The sequence below is a fragment of the Sminthopsis crassicaudata genome, chromosome 1 (assembly GCF_048593235.1).
Source record: "Sminthopsis crassicaudata isolate SCR6 chromosome 1, ASM4859323v1, whole genome shotgun sequence".
Taxonomy (NCBI): domain Eukaryota; kingdom Metazoa; phylum Chordata; class Mammalia; order Dasyuromorphia; family Dasyuridae; genus Sminthopsis; species Sminthopsis crassicaudata.
Window position 1 is genome coordinate 21,577,563 of NC_133617.1, and position 23,707 is coordinate 21,601,269.

Genomic DNA, 23,707 nt, shown 5'->3' on the forward strand with positions numbered 1-23,707 from the left:
GATGGGGAGAAGGAGAAAGAGATGTGGAGAGAGAAAGAGAAGAAGGGGAGAGAGGGAAGGAGAGGAAGAGAAGAGAAAGAGAAGAGAGGGGAGAGGGAAGGAGAGGAAGAGAAGAGAAAGAGAGGAGAGGGGAGAGGGAAGGAGAGGAAGAGAAGAGAAAGAGAGGAGAGGGGAGAGGGAAGGAGAGGAACAGAGAGAATGGAGAGAGGAGGAGGGGGAAAGGAGGGGAAGGAAAAGAGAAAGGGGGCGAGGGAGGAACAGGCAGTGCAGGATTTGATTTGTAAGCAGAAAAAGGAGAGGAAGTCACTATCCCTCAGTTTGTTCAGAGGAGCTCCAGTCCCCCTTGTTGTGCTCTTGGAGTGCCTCATTCCCGACACTGATGTCCTGTTGTTTCTGATAGCCCAGAGGACAGTCCCTTGTAAACCCAGTGTCCATTTCTGTCTGTGCCATCTCTCTAGATGTGCCATACATAATGAAGATGGAATCTCACCCCCACACCACTTGCTGGCCTGGAAGAACACTATACTTACTCGCTCCCAGCTTTCCAGAGAAGCAGCGCTGGGTCACTGCCTTAGAGTCAGTTGTCGCAGGTGGGAGAGTTTCTAGGGAAAAAGCAGAGGCTGATGCTGTGAGTATAAATAAGAGACTGGGTTCTCCCTTTTGAAATGGGCTGAATGGGTCACTTGAGACAATCTGGACTGCCTTGAGCCCCTTGGGTTCTTCCAGTAAGAGCTGTGGCGTGCTACCCACCACATTCCCAGTGTATCCATGCCCAGCCTCTTGGCATCTCTCTGTCCTGCCTGATTTTAGGAATATGGCATGTTGTAGTTGTGGCTGAAAGTCGAAGGCTGCTTTGTGTGTAGTTGGTGGAGGGAGTCCCTGGTTGTGGCAAGGTGCCTCCTGTCTGCACGCTGCTCTCACTTGTGCTTGCCTCCGTCTTGGGACCTCCGTGATGGAGGCAGGGCCTGAGAGATGTAGGAGGTGCTGAGCAAGCCCAGGGACAGCTGCAGAGGCCAGCTCCTGGACTCTGAGGAAGACGAGCCAACACTGAACATGTGCTCACCCACTGTAAACAGCAGGGAGCTGGAAACCCTGAAATGCCAGCTTCCTGGCGTCTGCTTTGCTTGTCTTCCCTGAGAGTAGTGAGCTGCTTGTTGTGCTTGTGCCGTGTGTGTGAACATTGTGTGGATGACAGCAGCCTCGTACGTATGAGAGGCTGCTGAGAGTCTTTCTCAGGAACTTGTCCCTGCGCGGGCCCAGCTCTCTGGTGCTCTTCCTACCGCTGTAGCCTGCATATGCCTGGTCACCCTCTGCAGCTTCTGCCAGCATCCCTTCATCCCTGCCCCAGGGGCTGAGTATGGGCAAGGTGATCACTTGAGTGATGATACCCAGGACCTGCTTGGGGGGAATGTTCTCTGAGCATTGGTTTGTGGTCCTTGACTATTTAAAGTCTCTGTAGGTGGCCCATGGCTGGTTCCCATAAAATCTGACCCCGTCTGTTTCTCTTTTGCGTTCTAAAAGAAGCTGCTTGGGAACTCCCTGCTGAAGCTCGAAGGAGAGGATCGCCTCGATATCAACTGCACCTTGCCCTTCAGTGACCAGGTATCTGGGGGAGCAGTGGGCTCACCATGGAAGACCACAGATCTCCTTTTGGTTTTCGTTGTTTCTATCATTTGGGAAACAACGAAGGCATGAAATGCAGTCTTCGACTCATCTGCGCTCTTTGGGACTTTTTTTGACTTTACAGGTGGTGCTGGTTGGGACTGAGGAAGGGCTTTATGCCCTGAATGTCTTGAAGAATTCCCTGACCCACATCCCAGGTGTGGGTGCTGTCTTCCAAATTCACATCATCAAGGACCTGGAGAAGCTTCTCATGATAGCAGGTCTCATGCCGGAGAAATGGCACTTTACTGTGTTTTTTTTGTTTTGTTTTTTTGCACGGGTTCAATGGCACATTCTGGGCTTGAATCAGGAAGACCTGATTGTAAATTCAGCCTTAGTTTCCTCAGCTGTAAAATTGGGATCATAAGGGCCCTTACCCCCATAGTTGTTTCGAAGATCAGATAACTTCCAGAAAGCACTTTCACAAACTTTAAAGTGCAATATGGATGCTAGTAATTCTTATTTATCTTTCAGGGAAGTACCCTGCTAACCATTGGCCCCTGGGTCTGGAATGGGACTACTCTAGCCCTGGCCACAGAGAATGGCTTTGTTTGGGAGCTAATTGTCTGTCTGGCAATTGTTCTTTGAGCCTAGTCCGACTTGTCTGAGGAGGAAAGGGGGTTAAGACCTCAGAGGGAGAGGGTAACCCTTAAAGACTCCTCCAAAGCAAAATTGAATAACCTCCCCCATCTGCCTCTATCCACCTTCCATGAGGGGCTCTCTTGGCCCGGCCCTGCTTTTTCCACTCTGGGGGAAATTTCTTGTAAAACATCTACAGCAGAGCCCTGTAGTCTGATGTTTTCAGGAGAGCCCTGGAACGTCAATAGGTCTGTTGAAGTAGCTGATATAACAGCCAGCGAGTCACTCCCAGAGTAGCTTTTCCTTGTGCATAGACAGGGAGCGCCCGGGAAGGGGGACCTTCACCCAGGTGAGCATTGTGTTTTTCTGCCCTTTAGGAGAAGAGAGGGCCTTATGTCTTGTTGATGTGAAGAAAGTCAAGCAGTCCCTAGCACAGTCCCACCTCCCTGCCCAGCCAGATATCACACCCAGCATCTTTGAAGCCGTCAAAGGTTGCCACCTGTTTGCAGCCGGCAAGGTAGGCTTTTGGGGCCCCCAGGGAACTTGGCCAGGTACCCCACCAAAGCTCTAACCTATGACTGAATCTAGAACATAGAATGACATGTGAGTCCCTGCCTGCCATGTCTGAGTCTGAAAGCCAGACATGTTTAGTCCCCTTGGACTGCTTGTTCTGGTGAGTTCCAGAAGTGGCTTTTGCAGCCCTGATCCCAAAAGAAAATCATCTGTGGACACCTGTGACACCTGTGGCTCCCCTCATCCAGGTTTCCCAAGATGCGCTTCCCCTTACATTCAATTTAAAAAGCATCTGTATGCCTGACAGTGGATATGGTGCTCCCTTAGGTGTGGGGAACGTGAAAGCATGAAGCTCCATTCCCCTCTTGCCTCCTAGGCCCTTTTTCCTGAAGGCTGCCTCTTTTACCTGAGGCTAGATCTGTCTGCTGGGAAGGGCTTCTTTATACTCAGTCTAAAGTTGTCCCCCTTACTCAGCTCTGTTCTCTGGAATCAAACTAGATGAGCCCGATCCTTCCTCTACACAATCCTTAAGGACTTGAAGATGTCCATCAGATCTCCCCAGAATCATCTCTTCTCCAAGGCTCCCCTCAGGCCCTTTGCTGATCTGATGTGGCACAGGTTCAAGTCCCTGCTTCATCCAGATGCTCTCTTTGGGGTGGTCAATATGTCCCCTTCTTCCTATAGGGTTTGACCAGGGCGGAGAATAGCCAGACAATCTCTTCCTTATTTCTAGTTGCTGTCCCAAATCAGATTTCACTGTCTTGACTTGGATTTTGCATTTCCTATTCTAATGTGTATTTATTTGTATACATATCCTGTCTCCCTTTACAATAGGATGAATCCCATGAGTGTTTTACTCATCCAGTCATTTCAGTGATTATACAGCACTTTGTACATCCTCAACATTTGATCTTTGTATTTTGGATGATTGAATTGAGAAGGTTGGGTTCTTGACTTTCAGAAACTTAAGATATGAGTTGTTGTTCAGTCCTTTTTCAGTCGTGTCTGACTCTCTGCGACCCCTCTTGGGGTTTTCTTGGCACAGATATAGTAGGGCTTTGCCATTTTCTTCTCCGGCTCATTTTCCAGAGGAGGAAACTGAGGCAGACAGAGTGAAGCAACTTTATCTGGTAAAGCCAGATTTGATCTCAGGAAGGTCAGCCTTCCTGACTCTGGGTCCAGCACTCTATCTGCTGCGCCATCTAACTACCCATAAAATAGGTACAGCAAAATATGCCTATAGTAGCCACTGAGTTGAGTGTGACTGACTGCCTTCCTCACAGCAAATCTATAAAGTCAGTCGTGTAAAGATCAATTTTTCAACTAGGACCCAAAGATGTGACTCGCCTTGGCTATGTTCACAAAGCCGATAAGTGTCCCATTAGATAATGCCTGGGAAGTTGGGTCACTGTCATAGGAAGTATTTGAACTCAGATTCATCATGCTTTTAAAAAACTCTTATGATACACAATTATATAGTTGTAGGGAAGGAACTCCCAGAGAATGAAACTCCTTCTACCTATAGACTTGTCCCAGAAATCTAAATTGTAGTTTTCTTAAGGCATCAGGAGGTTAAATGAGACTCACAAAATACCATTGGATTGCTACTAAGCCATGTGTAGTTCCGCCTCTCTATAGATTCCAACAAAATATGGAATATTTTGCTTTAAACCCTGCTTGCCTACTGAATCCTGAGATATAAAAAGCTCTTGAGCTGATGCTAACTATATTAATTCTAATTTTAATGGGGTTTTATTTCTTTCTTCTATTTTTACAGCATAATAATACTCCATCCATTTATATACCACACTTGTATAGCCATCCCTTCATTTTCCAATTTTTTTGCCACCACAAAAAAGAGTAGCCATCAATATTTTTGTACATGTAAGGCCTTTCACCTTTTTTAATGATTTCTTTGGGATATAGATTTAGTAACAATGTTGCTGAACTAAACCTTTTTTTTTTTTTTTTTCTTCTAAGAAAATAGAATGGAATAGTATGTCACACTATCCATTCTTCTAGGATTGTTCTTAACAAGCCCTTGAGGGCTGAAAACTACACTCTTCCATTTTCCTTTTGTGTGATTCTTTGGGTTCCAGAGTTATCAGAATTAACTGGATCCATATTTCTAAGTCAATGGCCTAGGAAGAATCTGAGGGAAATGTCTATAAGCATGGGAAATACAAAAACTTTCAACCTCGGATAAAGATGGTTTCCAGGAAAGGGTTCTTGGAACTTGTACGTGGTATATTGTCAGATTCCAGGTGGAATGCTATTTCAGGAAGGGTCACGATTGTTCTTGGGCCTATGGAAACTTTGCAGTCTGGGACATTTTTGTAGCAAAGGCTTCTGAACTATATATAAGGCTTTCTTGGACAAACGATAATATTGCATAATAATGATAAAAATAACTAACATTTATGTAGCGCTTTACAAATATCATCTCCTTTGATTGTCACACCAATCCTGTTGAAGTAGGTGCTATAATTATCCTCATTTTACAGGTGAGGAAACTGAGGCAGAGAGAAGTGAAGTGACTTAGTTAGGATCATACAGCTAGTAAGGGAATGAGGCTCAGATCTTCCTGACTTGGGCATTCAAGGTGGCACATGGAGTCAGGAAGACTCATCTATGTGAGTTATGTGACGCTGAACAAGTTACTTTACAGTGTTTGTCTCAGTTTCCTCATCTGTAAAATGAGCTGTAGAAGGAACTCCAAACCACTTCAGTCTCGTAGCCAAGAAAATCCCAAATGGAGTCACAAAAAGTTGGATGTTACTGAAATGACTGAACAACAACAAAACCTCCCAAGTCCGTAACCAGCTCCTTATCCACTGCCTCGTGGGGCTGCCGCAAGCATTCCCCTTAAATACTAGAGATACAAAGAAAAGCAAAAACACTCTTTGCCTTCATATTCAGAGGAGACAACATGCAGACAAGTACATGCTTGATTTGTACAAGTTATACAGGTCTTCATTTTATAGGTCATAGAAGTAAAGGATAATAAAGGTCCTAGAAAAGGAGTTTTACTTTCCTAAACATCTTCACCCATCTCTTACATTTCCTACTGATTACAGTTTGTCCCAAACCCCTTTGCAGAGAGCGTTGTTCATCACTGTGCTGGGGGCTCATGGATCTTTTTCTATTTGCCCGGCAGATTGAGAATGGACTCTGTATCTGTGCCGCCATGCCTAATAAAGTTGTCATTCTCCGGTACAATGAAAACCTCAGCAAGTACTGCATCAGGAAAGTAAGTTGAACACTCCTGGGATGGCCAGGTGTTGATCCAGCGTCCTGTCTTGCTGGTTTCTCTGGAGATTCTCTTTTGGGTTGGAGAGTAGGCATTCAGCACTATGTCGCTTTCCAGGGTGCCTGTCTCACCTCCTCAAGGTACCTCCAGGGTAGAGACAGCAGGTATGATTGTCTCCCCTTGCGTTGGCTGTCTGTCTGCATAAGCTGGGCGCAGCAGGTGTAGATCGAAGAGAACCTCGATTTTGGATGGCTGTAGTCCTAGGAAAGAAGGAAGGTGACTTTTTCTTTTGAAATCTTAACAGGCCCCAGTGGTGCCTCTGAAGATTTCAATTTCTTTTTGTAGTTGCTCTTTTTAGCCATTTGGAAGAGATAGTAGTGACTTCTCTTTGGAATATGCTACCAGAGAGAATGGAGATAGTAATTAAAATGTGGACAAGACTTAGGAGATCATGGTATCTTTTGTACTATTAAAGAAAACTCAAATCCCTAGATAGTGAATGTCCCATTTCTTGCAACTCTAATATTCATTGAAGTAATTGAAACCATCTAAATTCACTCTGCTCTTGTGAAATAAAGGAAACATTTGTAAGGATCGTTGCATACAAGGGATATAATCTGTTTGCTCCTGTGCAGAGCATTGCTGTTAACTTAGCCTTTCAAAAGCATTGGGGTTGCACAGTAAAATTTCAGAAGGGATCTGGGTGAGACCAGGATAAATTTTAAATTTGAACATATTCCTTAAAACACTTGCTGCTTCTTGGTCTGTTTTCTTGACTGACTGTGTGGTGTAGGTATGTTACCTGAGCTAGTGAATTCCACTTGCTTGGGGAGGACATGTTTTCAGCTTGTTCTGCCTGCTGGCCTCCTTCTCTTCCTTGGAAGTTAGTTCGTGCTCAGGCCAGAAAAGCAGTCAGGGCAGGCCTGAAGTAAAAAGCGATCTTTCAGAGGCTTCTCATTTTCTGTTCTGTGAAAACTTTGTCCGTGTGACCTTTTTGTTAGAGCTTATCCCAAAACAAATTTCAGGGACAACCTTGCTTTCAACATTGTTGTTTTCCTAGTCTGGAGTTTGGGGGAATAATGGAATAAATATGATTTAGGCAGAAGGATTTGGGAGTTGGGCATGCCTTTGGGTCTTTGGGTCTGCAAAAGCTGTCAGATGACTTTAAATGCTTAAGGCTAAGACTGAGAAAAACATGGAACACTTTGTTTTAATGGTTGCTTACCATTAACTCTGTAAATTTGTAATTGTTTTTCTTTCTTTTCCTCCTTCTGCAGGAAATAGAAACTTCTGAGCCCTGTAGTTGTATTCATTTCACTAATTATAGTATCATCATTGGGACAAACAAATTCTATGAAATTGAAATGAAGCAGTACACATTGGAGGGTAAGACGTGCCTTCTCTTGTAGGATCAGTTTAGGATTGTCATCCTAAAGATCATTTCTGACTCTTTCTGACATAATTGATTTCCTTCCCTTTTTATAGAATTTCTGGATAAGAATGACCACTCCTTGGCACCTGCAGTATTTGCTTCTTCCTCCAACAGCTTCCCTGTCACTATTGTCCAGGTGAATAATGCGAGCCAGAGAGAAGAGTACCTGCTCTGTTTCCATGGTAAGTCATCTCGGTATTGCTCGTTCATCTTTTAGGGGATGCTCTGCAGTATCCCCTTGCTCCGTCTGTTGTTTCTTCATATTAGCTTCTCATGGTAAGTGTATAGTAGGATTTTACAGTAAGGAGTTTTAACTCAATTCTCTCCAGGCATAATACTCTTTTCCCTGCTTCTTTTCATGCTAACTGTTACTCCTTTCCTTCTTTCCATCTGTACTTGTGAGGTTGCCTCCTGAAGGCCACTTCTGTAACTTGTAGGAAGTATTCCCAAAGAACTTTTTGGCCTGCCTGCTGTTAGATCCTGCTGAAACTTCCCAACTATTCTCTGGTTTGGTTTTTTAAAAAATCTTTGAAAGTGATCTCCATTTTCCTAGCCTCTCAGTTAGGCTTGCATGTGAATAACCCTGGCTTGTCGACTCCTTGCAGAATTTGGTGTATTTGTGGACTCTTATGGAAGAAGAAGCCGCACGGATGATCTGAGGTGGAGCCGCTTGCCTTTGGCCTTTGGTAAGTGGGGTGTGGTGGTGACCGTGATCAGGAATGGATTCAGACGGGAACTTTCTCTGACTCAGCCTGAGTATTCGGGCAATCCTTGGAAGCTGAGAAATAGGTCTTATAAGTCATAGTGGAGAAGTCAGAGTAAATGAAAATGGCCATTCTTCTTGGGTCAGCAGGAATCACCCATAATTAGACTGAAAGACTGAACTGAGTCATGATGCTAGCATGGGGCCTGGATAGTCTATGTAGGGTTTGAGAAGTTTTCGTCCCAGAAAAAAACCATTTTCCATGGATTCTTCACCATCCATGTTTTTTTAGCCAGTTCTTTTCAGTGTCATTCCTGTATGTTAATCCTGTGCTCCAGAAAGAGTTGGGTCTAGATCTGGAAGTAAGATCCAAGAAGGAAAATGAGTAAAGCCACATTTATCCTTGTTTTTCATGTAGCTCTTCTTGTTGCTCTTTGTACGGGCACTAGAAAAAAACCTGAGCGTCTGATTTGATTTGAATCTGTACTAAAGCAACTTCTTTATGATTGTCTTTTCTTTATGGTGATGACCCAGCCTACAGAGAACCCTATCTGTTTGTAACACACTTCAACTCTCTTGAAGTGATTGAGATTCAGGCACGTTCTTCTTTGGGGTAAGTGTTCTCAAGGTCTTTTTTTTTAAAGAACATGACTTTTACTATTTTTTGTTGTTGTTGTTGGAGAGGCACTTGGGATTAAGTGACTGGCCCAGGGTCACACAGCTAATAAGTGTTAAATATTCAAGGCTGGATTTGAACTCTGGTTCTCCTGACTCCAGGACTGGTACTCTATCCCCTTTGCTATCTAGCTACCCCTTTCCCAAAGTCTTCATGAAACCAATTGCTACAAGGTGGGGTATATATATATATATATATGTAAATGTGTGCACAAGAACACACACACACACACACACACACACACACACACACACACACACACACAGAGTTTAAAGTTAAATAAAAATGCAGTCTAGTAACCAGAAACCTTTCTTTGTTCAGAACTCCTGCCCGGGCTCACTTAGAAATTCCAAATCCTCGTTATTTGGGACCAGCAATTTCATCAGGAGCGATTTACTTGGCATCTTCTTACCAGGACAAATTAAGAGTTATCTGCTGCAAAGGAAACCTGGTTAAGGAGTCTGGGAGTGAGCACCCCCCCAGAGGGGCCTCCACCTCTCGCAGGTACGGCATTTATGGACTGACAGTTCCCCGGGCATGTTTCTTGTATGTGTTGGGCCCCTGTTAAAGACACTGAGTTATTTTACACATGAGGGCATTACACAAATACAAACTTTCTGAAATTTAAGTGGGTTTGTTTCTCTCTGAAGCAGCTGGCAATCTTACTGAAATACAGGTATAGTATTGAAGTCCAGACTGAAGGGTTACTTTCTTTTTATTCAGCTACTTCCGGACCAGCTATTCATGATTTAAATCAGGGGTTCTCAAACTACAACCCAAGGGCCAGATGTGGCCCGCTGAGGACGTTTATGCGGCCCGCTGGGTTATGGCAAATGGGCTGAGGGGCGGGGACAGAGTGTGAGCTTTTGTTTTTACTATAGTCCGGCCCTCCACAGTCTGAGGGACAGGGAACTGGCCCCCTGTTTAAAAAGTTTGAGGACCACTGATTTAAATGTTATAAATCAGTAGAACGCTAGCTGATCCAAGGTTATCTCTCCATTAGGAATCTTCTTGAATAAAAACGAATCTTCAGCTTCAAGAAAAATGAGTTATATATCCTGCAGAAAAATATAGCTGAAGTTACATTTCTCTCAAATACAAAACTTTAATGAATACTAGAAAATGTTTTTGGACTGTTTATAAGCAGTAAATGAAATGCCCAGTGAAAATTCTTGATAGACCAGTTTTCTTTTCCGAGAAAGTAGACCTAAGGGATAGCTTTCCATTATGTCATTTTACCTAAACAGTCGTGAAGGAAGCAGTTCGATTCTGGCATAAATGCTTGTCTTCCATCTTTGGTCTCCATTAGTAGCCAGTAAACTATTATGTATGTACAACTTCACATTTCTCCCACAGAGTCCAGACATTTACCTCCTGGTTGAATAGACTAAGTCAATGATCCCTGCAGTTAATCACATCAGCCAAACCTCCGTTATGTCCTGTCACTTTCAGAGAGATCAATAGCAAACAGTTTTAGAAAGAAAAAGACACCTGAGAACTAAGGACTGGTACCCCCAGATCCTGGAGCTAAGCAAAGGGAAAATCATTTCCTTAAAATATTGATAAAAAACAAATAAAAACATTCAAATGCTGTTTTCTGGTTCCTGCCATTGGCAGTGCCCTTCCTAGAGGATTCTGAGCTTTCTGAGCGGACCCTTATCATAGTCGTAGGACTCATTCAGTGAGTCAGAGTTCTTGATGGACAGTTTCTGTCTATACAACAAACTCTTAGGAAGCGGCCCCATAACTGAAGATGTACGTATTTTTTAGCAGAGATTTGGGCAAATTTTGGATTTATTCATTTAACAGCTTTCTTTCCCAGCAGGAGCAATGCCGTAAGGGTATGGGGGACGGTAACAGATTCCAAGGCCAGCAGACCACTGATCTGGGTTCCCCAAACTGCATGTCTTTTAATACTATTAGCAAACTGAGGTGAAGCCTTATGAATCCAGATCTTGCTTCACAGTCAGTTCTTCCTGGCCTGAGGGTGTGGAAGTCATGTCCTCCTGTTCTAAGGTGGGAATGGCCAAAGGGATGTTTCACCCCAAGTTTTAACCTGCTAGCCATGACTTGCAAAAGAGTCTCTTTTTTTTTTTAAATTAAAAAAGTTATTGATACTTCTCTTTTTATATGACCTATATTTCTCAATATAGTCTTCTCTCCAGAGAGTAATCCTTTATATAACAGAGAATAAAAAAAGTGAAGAGATCTGAGAGACCAGCCAGCACATCCGCCGAGTCTGGTACCCCCGCACGCACACATCCCCAGCTCTGCAAAGAAGGAGGCTGCTGCACTCCCTCCTTTCTTCTGGTCCGGCTGGGTTATTTTAGTGGCACAGTGTCCACTGTTTACATCCCTGTGCTCGTGGTGTGCTCTCTTTTTCTGGCTTGTTCTCCTTCGGTTTACATAAGTTGTCCAGGCTGCTCTATTTTCATCAGACACATCCGTCACTTTACAGTATAGCCATATTCCATGACAATCAGCAACCACGCTTTGTTAGACACTCAGTTAAAGAGCATCAATTTTTTTTTTTCTTTCTTTTCCCGAGGCTGGGGTTAAGTGACTTGCCCACGGTCACCCAGCTAGGAAGTGTTGAGTATCTGAGACCAGATTTGAACTCAGGTCCTCCTGACTTCAGGGCTGGTGCTCTATCCACTGCGCCCCCTAGCTGCCCCCTTCATCAAATTTTTTTTCATTCTTTTCTAATACACACTTATAACAACTTAATTACAAAGGGATTTTTTCATCATTTACTTCCTAGGGCATGTGCCTGACAGCAGGGTCTTGCCCCCCACTTCCTACCTTCACTAGCAGTGTGTTAGGGTGCCCCCAATTCCCCATCTCTAGACCTTTGTTCTCTTTTGCTAGTTTGTTCAGTTGTCTTGCTGTGGCAGCAATCTTTCCCATGGTCGCTAATAATTTGCAGCTCCTCTTCTGAGAACTGTTTGTTCCTGTCCTCTCACTACCCATTAGGGAATGTCTTTTGGTCTCCTAAAAGATGTCTTTTCGTGCTTTCTGTGGGAATTGTGTCTAGAAAGTCCTGGGGGACATGTCCTATGAGGAGACTAGATTGGGAAGAAGCAGGGACCCGATGGGTGCTGGTTGCCAGCCTTTTTTTCCCTTTGTAGCTAATTCAGTCTCTTGTGAGAGGGTGATCTGAATTGAATTGGGAATGTGTTGTTCTCTCTCTTGTTTTTGAATGCCAGCAGTCCTAACAAGAGAGGCCCCCCCACCTACAACGAGCACATCACCAAACGTGTGGCCTCCAGCCCAGCGCCACCCGAAGGCCCCAGCCATCCACGGGAACCCAGCACACCCCACCGCTACCGAGAAGGCAGAACTGAGCTGCGTAGGGACAAGTCCCCTGGCCGGCCTCTCGAGAGAGAGAAGTCTCCAGGGCGGATGCTGAGCACTAGGAGGGAGAGGTCTCCCGGAAGACTATTTGATGAAAGCAGCAGGGGTCGATTGCCTGTTGGAGCTGTGAGGACGCCACTGTCCCAAGTCAACAAGGTCAGTCAGGGAGTTGTGCAGTGTGATTTCAGAAGGGAGGCTGGGGGTAGGGCGGGCGAGTTGGATCAATGAGAGTCTTTCTTCCCATGCGGCAGCATTGCTCAAACTCTAACCTCCTTAGAATGATTCAGACTCTGTGATAATCTGGGTGAAAAATGGGCAAAAACCGGCCTTTGTGCTCTGTTTAAGGAGTGTCTCCTCCTGCGCAAATTAAACATACCAATTATGTGGGACAATGTTTAACCTGCTTTGGAGAACAAACCAATTTTCCATATTTGTTTGTTAATCATTGATTTGGGGCTTAGTTTCTTCATCTTTAAAATGAGAGAATTGAATTAAATGAGCCTCTAAGGTTTTCTACAGCTCCAAGTCCTGTGTTTTCTTCTACATTCATTGAAGTAGGTCCATGGAGGACCTGCTGTTACTAAACTTTGAGTCTAGGCATGTGCTTGAGTGTGTCCCAGAGTCCACTTGTAGCCTCAGGACCTGTAACTTCATAAGAGTGGATGCATCTTCCATCAAGGTTGGGCAGCTGGGCTAGAACCTAGGGTTCATTCATGAGTCTGTCCAGGCTGCGAGCTCTCCTTGTCCAGCCTCATGCCTTCATTCTTCTTGGTGTTTTATTAACCTTTCTCTGAGGGCAGTGACCGGCAAGAAGGGGAAGTAGGGTGGGCTGGGATGGGGGAAATTTGTCCTTTGAAATTGGTTAAAGAGAGAAGAAAAGTTACAAGTCTGGCTGAGGAAAAGATTGAAATGAATATTTAAAAAACTTCACGCCAGTCATTTAAGGGTTGCTGCTGCCCCAACAACTTGGATGCAAAATTGGCTACACTCTGAAGGGGCAAAATCAACCACTAGGAGTGCTTGCTGATGATATCACTGCCCATCATATGATGTTTTACAAAAGCATAGCCTGAATCCACCTTCATTGCTTTGTTGCCAGGTCTGGGACCAGTCTTCGGTGTAGTTCTCAGCCAGAAATACACAAAAAACAAGATTTGACTCCTCCTCTTCAGCTGCAGGACAAGCTCCACTAGGGCTCTGAGCGGGAGCCCGGGGCCCTTTTGAGCCTCTACTCCTCAGCAGAGACAATGGAGGAAGCCCAGTTGAGGCCGGGGGTGCCGGCCAGCCGTCCGTGGTCTCTTCCCCACTCCCTCCTGGGCCATCCCTGCACTTTGTACAACGGCTACTCTTTCAAGCTCTTCATAAACTTTTGTAGCAAGGACAAGGAGGATGTGGACCCTGATTGGGCAATGGGCACGATTGGAACTCTGATTTACTAGCTGCTCCCATCATAAGTTAAAGAAAGACACAGAATCCTTGAGAGATGTGAACTTGCTTTAAGTGACAAGTGCAGTTTGACTGCAGCCTTGGGTCTTTATAGTAGAACCCACAGCCCCATCTGTTTGCTTTCCTTCTGTTGGCAGCCATCCTTAGCCCTGGCCCTGATCAGGCCTACTCATTGCCTCCTCCTCCTCCTCTTCTGACCAGTTCAGAATGTCCCTATGTCTGTGGGCTTCCCCCCAAGAGCAGGACTCCAGACCCAGAAGCCTCGTGGAGCTTCGAGCAGCGTCGTCTTGGGACCGCCGGCCCTGCTTTCACGTGGCTCTGGCCAGACATGCATGTGATCGACTTGTTCTGAGCTCAGCATCCACGGGGCGGCCAGGAGCCTCCATCCAGGCCCCCTGCATGCTGCTGCACCATCAGCCTGGCTCATCTCTTGGTTGCTACGCTAAGTATCCTATCATTATTCCCATGTAAGCAAGCCAATTAAGACCTTTTGATGACTTGCCAACTTACTGGCCGTGACTGAGCTGCAGTCTGTGGCACTGGGGGGGAAAACGCTATAAGCCTTATTATTCTGATGAGAGAAGGATTTCAGCAAATCACCGCCTAGAAAACTTGAATGTGACCCCCCTGTGTGTGTCCCCTCTGTGTGCCCCTCTGCCCGCTCCTTATGAACTGGCACTCTTCCCAGGGCCCGTGACCATGCTGAGGCTGCGTTCCTCAGGTGCACTGTGGTTCCGTCCTGTTTTCTTTTTGCCTGCTAGTTAAGAGGCTGAGCTCCCTGGCAGCCTCATTTCTGGCTTCTCTGGCTCGGCTGGGACTTTAAATCGGCCTCTGCTAACAGGCACAGGGAGGACCATCGAGGCCAGCCCGGTGTGACTTGTGAACTGGTTTCAGCCATAGTCAAGAGCAAAACTAGCTGCTCAGTCTTGGTATCCAGTGCAGCTTAATCTCCGTTTGGACCCTTGGCCCATATCCTCTCTCCTCCCTCTGTCTCCTCCCTCGGGCTCATTTGTTTCAGATTTCTGGGAAACTCATCATCATCTGGACCTCGGGCAAATGTAGGGACTGGTGTGGTTTTTGTGTTGTCGGAAGTTTTGGGTTCTGTTTGTTGTTTTCTTTTTGTTTGTTGTTTTGTTTTTGGGGTGTGTGTGTGTGTGTGTGTGTGTGTGTGTGTGTGTGTGTGTGTGTGTGTGTGTTATACTTTAATTCCCCACTGAGAACAGAAGATTTGACTGAAAATTTGCTGAAGTTGTTGCCTCTTGGTCCACAAGTAATTTGAAAGGTCACTGAAATTGGTCTTTCAGTCTTCTTTGCATTTCATTTAGATCTCCATGAGAAATGGGCTTCTCAAGTCCTAAAAAAAAGTGTATATCTTGTGTCTCATTTGTGAAATGCTTCCTCCTACAGGAATAGCTCAAAAGACTGTACATATTTACAAGAAACTTTATATTCGTAAAAAAACAAACAAACAACAAAGGAAATTGAATTGGTTTCTACTTTTTTATTGTAAAAGGTGCATTTTTCAACACTTAACTTTTGATTTTAGTGGTGGTGGTTGCGATTGGCCATTAGGTCAGAGGGTGGGAGCTCTCTGTGAGACCACCAGGATCCCAGAAAGAAATATTGTCACATGAAATTGCAGTTAGATATTCCTAAGTTTATTAAGATTCTAGGTATCCAAAAGTGCAGCTTTTTCTTCATTACTTTTTTATTCTTGACAAGGAGAGGAATAAAAGGTATAAATTCAGGATCTACTCTGAAAGAAATGGACTTTGTTGTTGAACAATAAATAATCAGATAAAGCAATTACGTGAAGCAGTTGATTTGGTGAAACGACTTCTTCCTTCCCAAGTCTCCTTTCCCCACTGTTAGGAGTCAGTTGACTGTGTGGTGTCTGCTTGGAATTGCGCTTCTCGTCCGAGGAGCTAGTTGGGGTCAGTGGGGTGGCTGGTGTAAGACATCAATGGCCTGGTTGGGATCCCATTCACAAGGTGTAGATCTAGAACAGGAGAGCATGTCAGCGGTCTCCTGCTGCAACTCCTCACGTTCCAGGGAAGGGGCTGTCGAAGTCATATACGCAGAAGGCCACAGAGTCCAGTCTGCGAGCACTAAATTCCAATTCAGCATTCTTTGGCAGGATCGCCCGTGGCGTGGCTCTGGGCGTCTCCTCTGGCTGTCCCCCATGCCCGGAATGCTTTCCTTCTTCTACACTAACTGCTAACCTTCTGGCCTTCTTTTAAGCCCGAGCTAAAATCTCTTCTTCTACAGGAAGCCTTCCACAACTCCTCTTTAATTCTAGGACCTTCTCTCTGTTAATTATCTCCTATTCATCCCACACAGAGTTCATGTTGTATATAGGTTTGCTTTCTGTATCCCCCATTACATACAGTCACCTCCAGACAAGGGAATGACTGACTGGCTCAGAGCTTGCTATTAGCTGGTAGGATTCTAGGAAATGAAAGTGGGTAGCTTCATATTTAAACGCATATACTGCCATTAAAAGTTGATTTGCATAGTTATAATCTCTATTACGATGGCATCTCTTTGATAATTTTGTTTATTTTTATTGTGAACAGATTTTGAGCCATACATATAAATCTACAATCAAGGTTCTTTTTATTCTCTTTTCCAGAGATGCTAATTGATGTAGAATTCCAATTTAGGGTTAAACTGTGCCCCCCTTGGTTGAGATGGAAGTCACTATGCCTATCCCATAAAAAGGCCTGTTCTTGAGTTCCTAATGACCTCTTTCCTAGCCCTCCAATGTTGGCTTTCAGCCTTTTGGAGGCGGGTCTCCCTACAGGTGTCTGGCAGGTACTCCTCCAGGCTCTCACTTCTCTGGTCCATTCTCCAAAAGCACAGTTGTCTCCTGTTCAGCAATCTGAAGTAGCTCCCTATTGCTGCTGGGAGACCATTTCCTTTTTCAAAAAGTCAGATGTATCACCTTTTTTATGATCAAAATTCTAGTTTAATGTTAAGTCAGTTCAGACATAACTTCCATATTAAAACTGGAGCAGAAATGTCGAGTTTTAGAGAGTTTTTGTTTCGAAAGAGACACTAATTTAAAAGAACTGAAAGGGTGTTATGTTCCAACCAAGGAGTCTTGAATAGGCCCTGATGGAGAAAATATTTTGCATAGATCTAAGGCTTGAGTGCTTGGAGTTGTGCCCCGTCACTGATGGAACATGGCAGGTAAGCTGATCTAGGGACAAACGTCTCTAATCATTTTTGTTTGGCTTGTGAAAAGGGAACCACAGAGAGAGATTCCAGGGCTAAGGACCTCAGAGCCTGGATTCAGAAATGTCCTTCACCACCCGTTTGAATGAGTGCTTTGTTTCCTTCAGAAGAGGGAAGAGAAATAGAACTCTGATGTTATAGTTTTACCTGATTCTGTCAATGATTAATATGATTCTGTTTGCTCTGCAGGTTCTTTTGTGGAGCAGGGGGGGAAGTCGTGACACAAACAACTAAGAAAAATAACATACTTCTTTATTTACTGCTCATTTACCTTGTGAGCTGCTGGAAAGCCAGGGGCTGTTCTTCATGGAGAAAAGCAGAACAAATTATGGGAAATGAATGTAAAGAGATAATACTGTATTGAAAGAAATGATGAAAAGGATGGTTTCAGAGAAAGCCGAGATAAAGAGGGCCTGGACAGAATTAGAACAATGTCTACAATGACAACACTGGGCAGCTGGGTGGCTCAGTGGATAGAGCTCTGGGCAGGAGTTCAAATCTGGTCTTAGCAGCTAGGTGTCCCGGTGGATGGAGGGCCGGACTAAAGTTTGGCTCTTTCCAGATTCCATATTCTATTTCTACAGTTACCCAAATGTCTCACCCACACATCCTTTCTTCTCTTCCATCTCTGAAGGATCCCTAGCTTCATTCCAGGCTTTGTGAAACTGGTGACTGATCTCTCCTGAAATTGTGACTAGTTAATGCCTTCCTGAGATTGCCTTGCATTTATTTCTTGGTGTACAGGATGTATCCTCGCAGAAAAATGTAAGCTCCTTGAAGGCAGGGATTTTTTCCTTTTTGTCTTTTGTTCCTTGGTGTCTAGCACCTAACAGATACTTGCTTGTGGAACTGAATTTTCTATGGAATTAAGCTATTTTGCTTCCAACTTCTGTTGGGAAAAGAGTAGAAGAGAGACCGACAAGAGAATAAAGAAAAGGAAATTGTGAAGGTGATTTGGATGGAACTATTTGGACTGATGAAGAAAACCTGAGACTGAAATTTGGAAGAGTCCCAGAGAATTTGAGGAAAATGCAAAGAACAATGGCTTGATCAGAAGTAAGGAAATAAGGATTGAAATGTCAAAACCTGAAGAGAGGGATTCAAAGAGAAGGCAGTTGGCAAGACAAGTAGTGAGAGAAGGGAAAGGACCATAGCTCCAGAGCTGTAAGGGGACACCTTGGAAATCTTTATTAATAACAATAATAATCAATAGCTTACATTTGCAAAATAGCTAGATGGTTCTGGGCCTGGAGTCAGGGAGACCCATCTTCCTAAGTTCAAATCTAGCCTCAGTTTCCTCATCTGTAAAATGAGCTGGAGAAAAAAATGGTAGTATCTCTGCTAAGAAAACCCCAAAGAGGGTTAAAAAAGATATTTTTTAATCATCAACTGTGAACATTTATATAGCATTTACTATGTTCCAAGTACTGTGCTAAGTGTTTCATAAATGCATTTCATTTTATACTCACCATCCTAGGAAGTGGGTACCCATTTTTCAGAGGAGAAAACGAAGGTGGAGAGAATTTGAGTAAGGTCATGCAACTGGTGTTTTGTATTGACCTTGACTTCCCCCTGACTCCAGGTCCAGCATGTTGTCTATTGTGCTACTAGCACAGATAAAAAGTACTTAATGACAGAGCCAGCTTTTGGACTAGGGTCTTTTGCACACATTTCAAGTAAGGGGCGGCTGCCAAGTTCTTAACAGGAACTAAAAACCAGGGGCTGGAAAAATGAGACTGAGAATCTCCGTGAACATGGAAGGCAGTGACAATCAGAGTAATGGGTGCATTTCTGCACTGCCAAGGGATGCTATCCTTCCAGTCTGATCTCTTTCCAAGAAGAGGGCTTGAGCCATGGTTTGCCATGCTCCAAGTTATTAGGATAGAGAGAGAGAGAGAGAGAGAGAGAGAGAGAGAGAGAGAGAGAGAGTGTGTGTGTGTGTGTGTGTGTGTGTGTGAAGGATTTCAATGGGAGAAATAAAAGAGGGTGGGGGACAATGGGACCTGAAGTGGCAGAAAGGAAACTTGGCCTTTATAGAGGGTCAGTCAGCCAATAAGCATTTATTAAGCACCCTTCTAAATTCCAAGTTTTCTGCTGAAGCCTGAAAATGCAAAACCAAATTAAAACAAAGTCCCTGCCCTCAAGGAGCTTATTCTAACTAGGGAAGATGACACAAAAAAGCAGCTGAAGAAGATCCCTGGAAGGGGGAGGTATTTTGGATGAGTCCCAAAGCAGTGTTGCTGTTGGGAAAGGGGAGGAAACAGTACGGAGCCACCTCTTTAAACCTAGGGGGTCCCTGGAGCCCAGCACTCTCCCCCTCCAGTCAGTGGGTCCAAGCAGACAGGCTTGATGAGATGGGAAGATGCAGCATGGGAGAGGAACATTAGGAACCGAAAGACCAAATTTAAGAAATGACAAGATGGGGCAGCTAGGTGGTGCAGTGGATAGAGCACCAGCCTTGAATTCAGAAGGACCCGAGTTCAAATCTGATCTCAGACACTTACCACTTCCTAGCGGCGTGACCCTGGGCAAGTCACTTAACCCCAGCCTCAGGGGAAAAAAAAAAAAAGAAAAGAAATGACAAGATGCTCCAGGGCTCTCTGCCTGAGGCAGCTGTCCACCCTCTGAGCAAGGAGAGATGTCTGCCCTCTTCTGCTATACCCAGGAGCACATGGGTAGCCTGAGGTGGGATCTCAACTTTGCTTACAACTCCAACAGGCAGCTTGCTGCATGGCCTCAGGAATGGGGAGGGATTGGAAAGGCAGAATGGATGTGGGGGAATTTGGTGTGAGGCTCTTGGCTTTTGCTTTGGTTTATATTCAGTTGGAGGGAAAGGGAAAAGAGAGAATGCTCGCTAATCAGAAAAAAAAAATGACATTAAGTTGAAAAAACCTGAATCTACCCTTAAAAAAATGCTTCACCGAATAGTTTGTATTTCTTGCTCTAGCAAGCAACCTTAGCTTGGGGACAAATGCCATTGAGTCAAATAGACTGAACAGTTTAGTGGCTTCTCCCACCAAGGAGCTGGAAAGCCAGAGCCTCCTCTTCATGGAGAAAAGCAGAACAAATTAATGGGAAATGAATGTGAAGAGATAGTACGTATTGAAAGGAATGATGAAGAGGATGGTTTCAGAGGAAGCTGAGATAAAGAGGGCCTGGGCAGAATTAGAGCAATGTCTACAATGACAACAATGGGCAGCTGGGTGGTTCAGTGGATAGAGCTCTGGGTACGAGTTCAAATTTGGTCTTAGACACTTCCTTTATGTGTGATCCATGGTAAGTCACTTCGGCCTGTTTGCTAAATGAAAGAAATGGCAAACTCATTCAGTATCTTTGCCCCCGAAAATGCCAAATGGGACCACGAAGAGCAAATAACCATAGCAACTTTGTAAAGACAAACAATATTGAAAGGCAAAAGAATTCTGATCAGTATATTGACCAACCAAGGATTCCAGACAACTAATAATTCCACCAAGCTCCTACTGAGAAGTGATAGCCTTAAGGTCCAGAACTTTGGAACAAAACCAGCATGTTAATTTGATTTTCTTGAATATGCATATAAGGAGTTTAATTTTTTTTAATTTTCCCCCCCTCTGGGGAAGGAGGGAGGAAGAGAAAATAAATGCTTGTTAATCAAAAATAAAATTTAAAAATAAACCTATGGATATGAAGAGGTAGTTTGCAGGTGAACAAAATCAAAGCTATCGATAGGCGTATGACGGAGTGCTCTAAATCACCTTTGATTAGAAAAGTGCAAACTAAAACGACTGAGATCCCACCTTATAGCTATCAGGTTGGTTAATATGACAAAAAAGGAAAATGGTAAACATTGGAAAGGATGTGGAAAAATTGGGACACTAATGCACTGTTGGTGGAGTTGTGAACTGACCCATCTGTTCTGGGGAACAATTTGGAACTATGCCCAAAAGGCTAAAAACCAAGTATCCCCTTTGATCCAGCAATACTACTACTAAATCTGCATCCCAAAGAGATCATAAAAAAGGGGAAAGGACCTCTATGTGAAACACAATGATCCAAGACAAGTACAAAGGATTCATGAAGGAAAATGCTATCCACATCCAGATAAAAAATTGATAGACTCTAAATTCAGATCAAGGCTTACTTTCTTCTACCCCCAACTTTATTCTTTGTGTGTGTGTGTGTGTGTGTGTGTGTGTGTGTTTTCTTTTCATCTCTTTTTCTTCTTTCACAGCTGTGACTAATATGGAAACATGTGTTACCTAGTAGCACATATATAAACTACATCAAGTTGCCTATCATTTTAGGAAAAATTTGGAACTGGGGATCTTGTAAAACTGAATACTAAAAATGACCTTGACATATACTTGGGAAAAAATGTTATTGAAAGAAAAAAACAAAACAAAAAACTGGGGGCAGCTAGGTGGAGCCGTGGATAGAGCACCAGCCCTGAAGTCAGGTGAACCTGAGTTCAAATACAGCCTCAGACACTTAACACTTCCTAGCTGTGTGAAACCTGGATCAGTCACTTCACTCCAATTGCCTCAGCAAAACAAACAAAACATTTAGGAATGAGTTGAGGCTATTGAGGAAAGTTAAGGACAACACAAAGGATTTTTGTTTTTGTTTTTTTCTGTGGGAAAAAATCCAACAGAACAAAATCATTCTTTAAGCAGTGGATGAGTCAATGATAATGAGCAATAGGGGAGAAATGTTCAAATCAAGTTTGTTTAGTTTTCTCTAGTGAAGAGAATGATCTTTGCATTGGATATGACAGGAAAAAAAAAAAGTGGCAAATAGGTAGTTGCTACCCGGGATAAGCAGCCAGCTATACTGAGTGCCCACTATGGGCCAGACTCCAAGAGCTGGAGGTACGCCAAGAAAGGCAGACACATGGTCCCCTAATGAGGGAGGCAACGTGCAAACAACTAAGATGTGGAGAGAACAAACTGGAGATTATGATGTGGAGGGAGGGCCTGGGCATTAAGGGGGATGGGAAAGGCTTCTTGTAGAAGGAGGGGACTTGGGAGTGGAGGGGAGATGAGGAGGGAGAGCATTCCATCTCTCTAGGGGACAGCCAAAGATGATGCTTCGAATTGGGAGATGGAGTGTCTTGTTTGAAGAACAACCAGGAGGCTGGTGTCACTGATTGCAGCAATTTTCTAAATTGCTAATAATAAGAGAAATGCAAATCAAAATAATCCTAAGGTTTCACCTCACACCCAATAAATTGGCAATAAATGCCAAAAGATAGGAGTGGTTAATGTTGGGAAGGCTGTGGGAAGATGGGAACATTTGTATATAGTTGGAAGAATTGTGAATCCTTACAGCCATTTTGGAAAACAATATGGTGTAACATGCCCTCCTGGCAGTTACAATTACTAGTCTGTCCTAGGCCCAACAGAGTACCTTTGACCACTGACCTTAGCAGTGTCAACTCTACTGGGCTCCTCTGAGGCCTTCAAAGGTCTCTGGCCACAATCTCTTGAATCTGTAGCTTAATAACCGGTAGCGCACTCAAGAACAGCCACGTGTAATCTTAAAAGCCTTTATTATACCTACTCACATAATGCCCTGACTGATTCCCTGACTTGTTGGTTCCCGAGTGAACACCTGGTCGGAAGACCCACGTGTTCATTACCAAACTCCTTACCTCTTTCGGCTATCCATCTTGGCTTGGCCACCCAGGCTAGGGAGCCAGGGTGAAGAGCGCCAGGTTAAAGAGAGTGACTGCTGCCTGCAGTGGGCTTATAAAGGGCCTGTGAGGTCACACACACAGCTAATCAGCGAGAGAGTCACCCATTACGAAGCTACTTCAATGGGGCCAAGATCCCACCTACAAGGCAGTCCGAATATCCACAGAAATTACTTCTGGGCCTCAATCTCCCGAAGCACCGTGTCCGCCCATTTAAAGGGCCCTTACAATATGGAATTATGCAAATAAAGTAACTAAAACAAAGCCTTAGACCTAGAGATTCCACTGCTGGGAATATACACCCCAAGGAAATGACTGCTAATAAGATAATTCATATACAACCAAATTTTTGTAGAAGCACTTTTTCCCAGTAGCAAAGAACTGGAAAAGGAAGTATGCTCATGGATTGGGGAATGGTTAAATAAGCTGGGGTTTTGTATAGAGTGGAATATCACTGCTATGAGAAGCATGGAAAGACTTAGGTGAACTGATGGAGCGCAAAGAAAACATCTGACAATGGCTATAACCAAGTGAATGCAAAAGACAACCATCAAATAATCAAAAATGAACAATTCCGAGGTACCCATAACAAACCTGGCCCCGAAGAGGAGCCATGAAAAAGACCGGCTCACCCCACTCTACAGAGATGGGAGGGCCACTGTTCAGACTTCTTTGGTGTGTGGAATTGTTTTGTTGATTTCTTTCCTTTTCTTTTTCCTTTAAAAATGATATTTGTTACATGTTACCTCTCTCCAAGACGGGGAAATGGGAGAAATTTGGTTTAAAAAATAACTATCATGGAAAAGGTAGCACAGAATTTGAAGACATGTCCCAGTTTAAAAATAACATAAGTTGAGTAGTCTCTAAATTATAGGGGAAGGAAAGGAAGAAGTATTAAGTACCTGCTATGTACCAAGCACTGTACTTAACACTACTAATATTGCTTTATTTTTCTGAAAAAAATTCTAGAAAAGGAAGCAGTGCTAACCAGGGGCCACCCATCATTAATTACATCACTTGCTTAACTTTATTATTTTTTGACAGTTACTAAAACTGGCATGTCAGGGAAATAATAGTTTATTTTAACAAAACTATTTGACAAAATGACAAAGGCTGGGAGCAATATTTTATATGCTGAATATAGGCCACAATGATGGGCCAAATCTGTTAAAAGTAGTCTT

The 23,707-nt window shown here is 43.9% G+C and overlaps 1 protein-coding gene across 1 annotated transcript in view; it reads left to right on the plus strand.

Annotated features, from left to right (window-relative positions):
- CIT (citron rho-interacting serine/threonine kinase) overlaps window positions 1–15,422 on the plus strand; it is a 158,636-nt gene extending 143,214 nt beyond the window's left edge. Inside the window, exons 37-48 of the mRNA XM_074296515.1 lie at window positions 459–628; window positions 1,522–1,602; window positions 1,748–1,883; window positions 2,619–2,758; window positions 5,912–6,004; window positions 7,282–7,390; window positions 7,490–7,618; window positions 8,042–8,122; window positions 8,674–8,752; window positions 9,137–9,319; window positions 12,022–12,325; window positions 13,269–15,422. Coding sequence (XP_074152616.1) covers window positions 459–628; window positions 1,522–1,602; window positions 1,748–1,883; window positions 2,619–2,758; window positions 5,912–6,004; window positions 7,282–7,390; window positions 7,490–7,618; window positions 8,042–8,122; window positions 8,674–8,752; window positions 9,137–9,319; window positions 12,022–12,325; window positions 13,269–13,292 — 1,529 coding nt within the window. The 3' untranslated portion in view covers window positions 13,293–15,422. The remainder of the gene's footprint in view (window positions 1–458; window positions 629–1,521; window positions 1,603–1,747; window positions 1,884–2,618; window positions 2,759–5,911; window positions 6,005–7,281; window positions 7,391–7,489; window positions 7,619–8,041; window positions 8,123–8,673; window positions 8,753–9,136; window positions 9,320–12,021; window positions 12,326–13,268) is intronic.
- Window positions 15,423–23,707: the final 8,285 nt, after the last annotated feature.